Here is a 9,519-nt window from a genome sequence, read left to right on the forward strand (position 1 = left end):
AGGATCTTGCCCTAGGTGATGCCCTATCCAGAGTTCTTGGGCATGCATACACCTAAGGGAGAGGGGGCACATGTGTGATGATTCTGCAGCTGTTTGTGTGATGGCTAATGGATGGGAGACACAGTGCCGGGGTGGCTCTGTGGACTGGGAGCAGCTATGGAGCGAGAACATAGACATTACTGAGGCAGGTGCGTGGTGGAAGGTGACGGGGATGCTCATAGCTGATGTCTGGGGTGTGGGGTAGGGTCTTGACACATGCCTTGAGCAATGCTGGTAGTTTACAGGTATTACCTGGATGTCTGAGGCTGGTGGTGTGTGGGTGTGCCAGATGTGCACCTGGGAGTGTGTCTGTGTGTGGCTTTGAAGGCATACCTAATTTGTATCTCTGAGGGGATGTGTGTGCGGGTCTAAAGGAGTGGATGTGAGCTTGAGGAGGGGCTGCGTGGGCCTGAGTTTCTATTAGTGGGTGAGACTGGGTCCAGGAGTGTGGGTTCTTGTGCACCTCCAGATGTGTTGTTTCTGTGTGCATACAGTTGTGCATGTGTGTGTTTGTTGCTCATCTATACACTTGTGTGTGCATATCCATGTGAATCTGTGTATGTGCAGCACAGGGATGATGGAGACCCTCTGAAAACATACATGCAGTAGCAGGCATGTTCCGGTCCCCTATATTTTCCCCACATGTAAAGGATATGGTGGAACTTCTCACCTCTGAGCAGCTCCCAGATGGGGTGAGTGGGGGCCTGGGAATGTACCCCGAGAACTCAAGATCTCCCTCATTCCCAATCCCAGGATGCCCAGCAGGCAGTCCAGGTAATGGCTCCACCCCTCAAGCCAGCCAGAGTGGAAGCTGGGAGGACTGCTGGATGTCTTTGGACAAATTGCTTCCCCTCTCTGGTCCTTCCCCTGAGGTACAAGGTTGGGAAAGATTATACAGTTACGGAGGTTTGTAAAACTGGTGATGAAACCTGCAGACATGGTGATTAGTGAGATTGGATTGAGACCTCAGCCCCTCTGATTGGACAGTGACCTTGGCTTTACCTACCTATCCTAGCTACTATGTAAAATAGGGTCGTAATATCCACTGCAGAGCTTGATTGTAAAGATTAAACATACGATAGCTGAAACTTACACAATCCTTACTATGAATCAGGCACTGTCTGAAAATTTTACATGTTGTCATGGAATCTTCCCAAGAACACTTTGAAGAAAGTGTCCTTAATATTCTCACTCTATGAGGAAATTGAGATGCACAGAAGTTATGTAACATACACATGGCTGGACAACTAAGTGGTGGAGTTAGGATTTGAGCCCAGAACCTTGGCAGATAAGGTTCCAGGACCTGCCAATTACATGAAGCAAAACACTAAACAAAGTTACCTGTTAAGCACTCAACAATGATTGTTATTCTAAGTCTCCCGGAGTGCCTGGGTGGTGAAAGGGGTTAATATACTGCTAATCCAAAGGTTGGAAGCTTGAGCCCACTCAGAGGCACCTCTGAAGAAAGGTCTGGCAATAGACTTCTGAAAAATCAGTCATTGAAAGCCCTATAGAGGCAGTTTTACTCTGACACCTATGGGGTCACCATGATTTGGAGTCAACTGGTGCTAGCCTCCTCCTGCCCAATGCCCAGAGTAAGAACTAAACCTTATACTCAGCAGACACAGACTCGAGTATTTATTCTAGGAAGCGTTCCAAGATCTCCTATGTGGAGGACACAGTGGGGCAGCAAGTCCTACGGGCCTCCAAACCATCCCTGACCCTTCAGACAGCAAAAGCAAACAGTTCCCCTGTTTTACAGAACAGAGCATAGGAGCTCAGAGAGGTGGAATGAGTGGCCCAGGGTCACACAGCATAGAGCAGATGAAGCCAATGTCCTTCCTGGCTCAGGTGGATGGGAAGATGAGGAAGCCACTGAAGACGCTGTCCGCCTCGGGGCCCTGGTAAATGCGGCCCTTGACGGGGTCTTTCTCAATCCAGACCTGGTCCCCATGCTGAAGCTGGAGCACCGTGCCCCCCGAGACCACCTGGAAGAGCCCCTTGCTGTTGGTGTCACAGAAGCCTAGGGAGCGCCGGACCTGAGCTCTTGTGGAGGACACAATGAACAGGCAGATGTCCCACTTGGAGACCACCTGGAAGGTGAAGTAGTAGTAACCAGGTATAGCACAGACGAACCGGCCTGAGTGGTTCTTGTATGGGCCCTCCTGGTTGGTGATGACCGTGTCGAAGATGACCACATTGCCACCCATTGGAGGGTTCTTCCTCATTGCCGAGAAGGCTGGTCGAGGCTGGTCTTTGAGGTTTCCTGGGTTGCCCTTGATGCCCTTCAGTCCTGGGAGCCCAGAAGCCCCCAGGGGGCCACTAGGGCCTGGGGAACCCATGTTACCAGCTTTTCCAGGGGTTCCGGGATCTCCCTGGTCTCCTTTGAGGCCTCGGATGCCCGTCCGGATACCAGCAGCCCCTGCAGGGAGAGAGGACCGTTGGAGTGAGAGCCCAGTGTTCAATAATTCTCAGGGGAAGGGCAGGACCCTGGTGGAAGGGAGTAAGGGGAGGGAGGCCGGGCCTCTAAGACATGGATTCTGTTTGGTTGTGTGACCTTGGGAAAGTCTCTAGCGCCTCTGAACCTCGGCTTCCAAATGCAAAGTGGAGAGGAAGGGACAGACATAGGAATGAAAGTGTTCAGCTACTCCACCTGCCAGCTGGCATGCTCCCCATACTCCTGCTTACTGGCCAACTTCAGGTTCAGAGACCACAGGCAGGATGCCCAGGTTGTAAATGTCCTTCTGGTCTGCTCTGGGGCTGGAGATTTTCCTTCCGCAGTGTGACCACTCACTTCCCTTTAGCTCCACCCCTAGCTGTTTTTTTCTTACTAGAACTTGAGAGGGTCTGAAGCCAGAAGGGACTGGGGAGGGGCAAGCAGGGAAGGAATGGAGGGGGTGCTAGAGAGGACCAAAGAGGAAAGTTGCAGTTAATCGATGCCTCTCTCTCTCTATGTGCTAGGTTGTTGTTAAGGATCTCTGACGCTTTAAATCTTTGTGGGAGCAGAGAGCCTTATCTTTCTCCTACAAAGTGGCTGGCAGGCTCGAACTGTGGACCTTATGGTTCACAGTCCAGTGCTTATTGTATGTGCCAGGTGTTGTTATTGTAAATACTGTGTTGTTGTTGTTAGATGCCATTGAGTCAGTACTGGTTCACCGAGACCCTATGAACACTAGAACGAAACATTGCCAGATCCAGGGCCAACCTCACAATCATTGCTATGCCTGAGCCCATCGCGGCTGCCACTGTGCCAATCTATCTCATTACGGGTCTTCCTCTTTTTCCTTGACCCTCCAGTTTACCAAACATGATATCCTTCTCCACTGACTGGTCCCTCCTGTTACTATGTCTGAAGTATGAGAGATGGCCATGCAGCAGATTTGCCCAATGTAACGCATGTTGTTGTTGTTGTTATGTTCCGTGGAGTCGGTTCCGACTCATAGTGACCCTGTACAGGGTTTCCGAGGCTGTAAATCTTTACGGGAGCAGAAAGCCTCATCTTTCTCCCGTGGAATGGCTGGTAGTTTTGAACTGCCTTGAGGTTTGCAGCCCGATTCGTAACCACTACGCTACCATAGAGGTTATTTATTTCTCTGTTTTACAGGTGAAGAAATTGAGGCTCAGAGAGGGTCAGTAACTTGCTTAAGATCACACAGTAATGCAGGGGTCTAAATTCTGGGATCTTAATTGTTCTATTAAGCAAACCACTATCAAGGACTTGATACTGCTTCTGGGCCTTTTGCATTCATTGTTCAGAAGGACTTATCCTCCAGAGGAGGAAGGGGGGCCCACAGAAAGAGGACTCAGACATTAAGGGGGATGTGGAGGGGCCTGAAGGCCTGGAGTATGGTCCAGGGTGAAGTCTAGGCTCCCTTCAACACTGGGTACTATGTACAAACTGGAGGGGCTTTGTGTGGGAACACAGGTAGCCCCTGTTTCGTAGAGCAGCTCCCAAACCTTACTCCCTGAAGGCTCGGCCCAGCCAGGGCCTGAGGGGTTGGAGTCCAAGGGAGGTGCTTACCTGGCTCCCCTCGTTCCCCCTTAAGGCCTGGTCGCCCAGGTCGACCAGGGATTCCTGCAGCCCCATCCTTCCCATCTGGTGCTCGGCACACGTCCTGGGTCACCGTGGAAGCCAAGGACACGGCCAGCACACAGACCATCAGCCAGTCCCTGGAAGTCTCCATGATGGCACTGTGGAAACACGGGGTGGGGCCCGGCAGGCATCACATAACCACTTGCACCACCTCACTCACGTGACTTCCATACCCAAAAGGACAGGTTACATACCTCCACCAGGGTACAGGTGTGTCTAGCTGACACATGCACACAGAACCACAGGTTCACACGGATGCACACACACCACTAAGCACGCTCAGGCACACTTACATGACTTCTCACACTTCCCTCCCTGCCCCTGGACACACTAACAGACACCAGGACAGACTCCCTCCTCACGCACCAGCACCACACTCATACATTTCTACAAGGGAGCGATCCTATTGAACACATAGTTACTGAGCATCTGTTCTTACTTAATGAACATCCACTGATTGATAGAACCGTCTATGAGCACACAGGAATTCACACACTCCCTACCCACCTGCACCCTTGACCCCTTTTAGCACCCTCTCATGTGACCCCTCTGCTGGGCTCACATGTACCCAGCTCGCTCCTAGTTTCTTGGGTTTGGAGGGGCCAGGATCCTGGAATTCTGGCTAGAATGGCCAAAGCTCTGAGTCCAGGGGTTAAGGTCCCCCCAGTCTCCCATTCTGGGTCCTGAGGCAGTGTCCCGCCCCCTCCCTGTATTGGCATGAACCAGCTCAAGTTGGCCTCTCTCCTTCCCTTCCTCACTGCCTCAGTTGCCCATCTGAGCCAGTTTCCCTGCTCCTGAACCTCACTGCCCATTTCCTTTCAGTCCCTGGTCTCACCTGCCTCTGGTCAGCAACGTCCACTCCAACTGTCTGCTGACACCCTCCACCCAGGCCCTCTTGCCTACTGGGACCCCTGTGGGACACTCTGCAGGAGTGGTGCTGGCTGTGGCCAAGTTTCACATCCCTTCCCACTTCCCTTTCCCCTTCTCAGGGCCTGCCCCCCTCCTGCACCCAGTCTCCCCCTCCCTCCTCCCCCGCCCCCGAAATCACTGCCACGCATTACCCCAGGGGCCGGGGACATTTTGAACAGACCTCAGCAAGGCTAGAGTAATGGATATTCTACCCCAGCCAAGCTAATGTAGGGGTGGGGGCAGCAAGACAGGGTCTACCAGGATGGGGCAGAGGAGGGATGGGAGAATATATATATATATTTAAAGGATTACATATATATATTTAAATCATTAACTTATAGGACTTTTTTTTTCTTTTTTTAAAACTTTTTACTATAGTTTGGGTGAACGTTTACAGAGCAAATTAGTTTCCCATTCAACAATTCCCACACATTTTCTTTCGTGACATTGATTGCAATCCTCACATTGTAACATCACTTTTTCTACTTCCTCCCTGTGTTTACTGTTCCTATTTCTTCTTCTTTCCACCTTCTGAGCTTTGTCCCTCGATAAGTGCCGCCCTTTTGTTCTCCTATGGTTGGTTGTTCTAAGGAGTACATCCCTCCCTAGTGTTTTTGTCCCCCTGTCTGATGTCTGGCTGAAAGTTGAGTCACACGGGTAAGGCCAGACTTGAAGGGTGTCTAAGGATCATAGGCTCTATCTGACCAGTAAGTCTGGTCTTCTTATGTTTTTGAGTTTTGTTCCACATTTCTCTCCCATTATGGCCAGCTCCTCTGATTGTGACCTCTTTCCGAGTGGTGGGCAGCAGTAGCGGGCACTATCTAGTTCTTCTGGTCTCAGAGCTGTGGAGGCTGAAGCCTGCATGCTCCATCACTCCTTGGGACGAATTGTTTCTGTGTATCTTTGATTCTTTTCACTCTTCTTTGCTTCAGATCAGAAGAGACCAATAGTTACTCCTTAGATGGTCAGTCACAGACTCTCCTGTTGTGGTGCTGTAGGATCAACACTGGACTGTGCACCACAAGGTTGGCAGATCAAACCCACCAACCACTTCTTGGAAACCCTATATAGTGTCGCTATGAGGTGGAGCTGGCTCGATGTGCTCAACAACAAGAACAAAGTAGGATGTAGAACATTATCTTTGTGGACTATGCTATGTGGACCAAGGTTTACCTTGCTTGACGTCTTCCAAGACTATGCTCCTCAGTGTCCAGGCCCAGTGACTCATTCTCTTAATGTGTTTGATTATGACTAAGATGTTTTAATACTTTGACCCCACTGTAGGATCTATTGTTGTGGTGGTTGCTATTAGGTGCCATTGAGTAGGTACTGACTCATAGCAACCTTATGCACAACAGAATGAAACACTGCCCGGTCCTGGGCCAACCTCACAATCGTTACTATGTTTGAGTCTCATAATGCTGCTACTGTGCCAATCCATCTTGTTGAGGGTCTTCCTCTTTTTCTCCAACCCTCCACTTCACCAAATATGATACCCTTCTCCAATGACTGGTCCCTCCTGACAATATGTTTGAAGTATGAAAGGCGAAGTCTGACCATTCTGGCTTCCAAGGAGCACTCTGATTGTACTTCCTCCTGATGATATATTTGAAGTATGAGAGACGAAGGCCGTCCATCCTGGCTTCTATGGGGCATTCTGGCTGTACTTCTTCCAACACAGATCTGTTTGTTCTTTTGGCAGTTCATGGTACTTTTAATATTCTCCTCCAACACCATAACTCAAATGCATCAATTCTTCTATGGTCTTCCTTATTCATTGTCCAACTTTCGCAGGCATATGAGATTATTACAAAGTATGAGTATTCCAAAATACTTCATGAGGAACCTGTACATGGACCAAGAGGCAGTTGTTGGAACAGAAAAAAGTTTTAAACTGAACAGTTTAAAATTAGGAAAGGTGTGTGCCAGGGTTTCACCATACTTATTCAATCTGTGTGCTGGACAAATAATCAGAGAAACTGGATTATATGAAGAAAAATGTGGCATCAGGATTGGGGAACAGCTCATTAACAATCTGCGATATGCAGATGATACAACCTTGCTTGCTGAAAACCAAGAGGACTTGGAATGTTTATTGATGAAGATCAAAGATCACAGCCTTCAGCATGGGTTGCATCTCAATGTAAAGAAAACAAAAATCCTCACCCCTGGACCAATAAATAACATCCATATAAATGGAGAAAAGATTGAAGTTGTCAATGACTTCATTTTGCCTGGATCAACCATCAACGCTAATGGAAGCAGCAGTCATGAAATTAAACGACTTATTGCATTGGGCAAATCTGCTGCACAAGACTTCTTTAAAGTGTTTAAGAGCAAAGAGGGCAGTTTGAGAACTAAGGTGTTCCTGACCCAAGAATGATATTTTCAATAGCCTCACATGATCTACTATATACATGGATAAGTTTACAGCACATGTAAATACATATATAGAAATATCCTCTGCCAGACCACTGTGTATGTGTTGTGGTGGTGGTGATTGTGTGTCGTGGAGTCAGTTCTGACTCATAGTGACCCTGCATAAGTTTTCCGAGCTGTAAATCTTTATGGGAGCATAAAGCCTCATCTTTCTCCCATGTAACAACTAGTAGTTTCGAACTTCTTACCTTGAGATTAGCAGTCCGACTCGTAACCACTACACTACCAGAGCTCCTTGTATATATATATATGGGTGTAAGGCATTTTCATGATTGTGAAAGCAACACGTGTCCATTGTTAAAGCCTGGGCAGAAAAGCACAAAGAAAAGCAATGTAAGGTGAGGAATAGAAGTTCAGTGATCTGCTCTCTCGACCTGCCCCTTCCTAGGGTGTTTCCGTAGACAAGCATTTAACCTCCTGGGGCCTCAGTTGTCTTAAATTGGGAACAAAAGATCTTATCTCACAGTATTATTATAAGGTTTTTTTCTTGGAATATTATTTATTTTGTTGTGTTGAGACTATACACAGCCAAATATACACCAACTCAATAATATCTACATGTACATGTGACATTCATTATATTCTTCAGGTTATCTAATGATTCTCAACCTCCTTTCCTGAGTTGTTCCTCCCTATGAACACAATAAACTCACTGCCTGCTAAGGCTCCTACCTAACCTTTGAAGTTACTGTTAGCCAGTTTGATCCCATACAGGCAGTTATTAAAGGAACATAATTCTCAAGGAGAAACTTTCTTATGATTGCTGTTGTTAGGTGCCATTGAATCAGTTCTAACTCTTAGAGGAACCTATGCACAACAGAAGGAAACACTGAGCCGTCCTCTCAGCTGTTTTATTTGAGTCCAATGCTGCTGCCATTGTGTCAATCCATCTCATTGGAGGTGTTCCTCTTTTTTGTTGACCCTCCACTTTACCAAGCATGATGTCCTTCTCCAGGAACTGGTCCCTCCTGATAATATATCAGAAACGCAAGAGATGAAGTCTTGCCATCCCGGCTTCTAAGGAGCACTCTGGCTGTGCTTCTTCCAACACAGATCTGGGTTGTTCTCCAGGCAGTCCATGGTACTTTTAATATTCTTCTCCAACACCATAACTCAAATGAATCAATTCTTCTATGGTATTTTTTACTCATTGTCCACCTTTCACATGCATATGTAGCTATTGAAAATACCATGGCTTGGGTACCACACCTTAGCCCTCAGACTGACATCTTTGCTCTTTAACAGTTTAAAGGCATCTTTTGCAGCAGATTTGCCTAATGCAATATGTCATTTGATTTCTTGATTGCTGTTTCCATCAGTACTGTTTGTGGATCCAAGCAAAGCAAAGTCTTTGACAACTTTAGTCTTTTCTCCATTTATCGTGATGTTGTTTATTGGTCTCGTTGGATTCTTTCCTTTACATTAAGGTGCAAGCCATACTGGAGGTTGTAGTCATTGATCTTCATCAGTAAGTATTTTAAGTCCTCTTCACTTTCAGCAACAGGGTAGTGTCATCTACTTAGCAAAGGTTGTTAATGAGTCTTTCTGCAATTCTGATGCCATGTTCTTCTTCATATAATCCATCTTTTCAGATTATTTGCTGAGCACACATGTGAAATTATACAACCCTAATGCACACCTTTTTGGATTTTAAACCATTCAGTAACTCCTTGTTCTGCTTTTACTAGTTAAGCCGAACTATTGTTTGGTTTTAAGAAGACTTCAGAAGATATTTTTAGTTTAAGGGTTAAGGATTTTCTCAGGGCAGTAGTTTCAGGAGTTCATCCAACTTTCAGGGCTCCAAGAAGTCTAGATTTCATAAGAACTTGAAATTCTGCTCTGCTCATTTTGTGATTGGGCTATTTGTCTTTTTTGTAGTTAGTTGCTGATGTTTTATATATGTTGCCTTGGTTATTAGATTCTTGTCAAATATATGGTTTCTGAAGATGTTCTCCCTGTTGGTAGCTTGACTTTTAATTTTGGGGATGAACAGAAGTTTTAAATGTTTATGAGAGCTATTTATTTATTTTGTATTTTTT

The 9,519-nt window shown here is 46.8% G+C and overlaps 1 protein-coding gene across 1 annotated transcript; it reads right to left on the reverse strand.

The window, feature by feature from the left end:
• Positions 1 to 1,886: 1,886 nt before the first annotated feature.
• On the reverse strand, positions 1,887 to 4,223 carry C1QA (complement component 1, q subcomponent, A chain). The gene is made up of 2 exons (XM_006862331.1): positions 4,061 to 4,223; positions 1,887 to 2,461 (listed from the first exon to the last, which is right to left on the reverse strand). The coding sequence occupies exons 1-2, from the start codon at positions 4,221 to 4,223 to the stop codon at positions 1,887 to 1,889; spliced, it is 738 nt and encodes a 245-aa protein (XP_006862393.1).
• Positions 4,224 to 9,519: the final 5,296 nt, after the last annotated feature.

Source organism: Chrysochloris asiatica, unplaced genomic scaffold (genome assembly GCF_000296735.1).
Source record: "Chrysochloris asiatica unplaced genomic scaffold, ChrAsi1.0 scaffold00047, whole genome shotgun sequence".
NCBI lineage: Eukaryota > Metazoa > Chordata > Mammalia > Afrosoricida > Chrysochloridae > Chrysochloris > Chrysochloris asiatica.

Excerpts from the sequence above, each read along its gene's own strand:
- C1QA (XM_006862331.1), bottom strand. The coding sequence starts at position 4,223 with ATGGAGACTTCCAGGGACTGGCTGATGGTCTGTGTGCTGGCCGTGTCC. Across the intron at positions 2,462-4,060 it reads GGGGGAACGAGGGGAGCCAG|GGGCTGCTGGTATCCGGACG; the intron begins GTAAGCACCTCC and ends CTCTCCCTGCAG.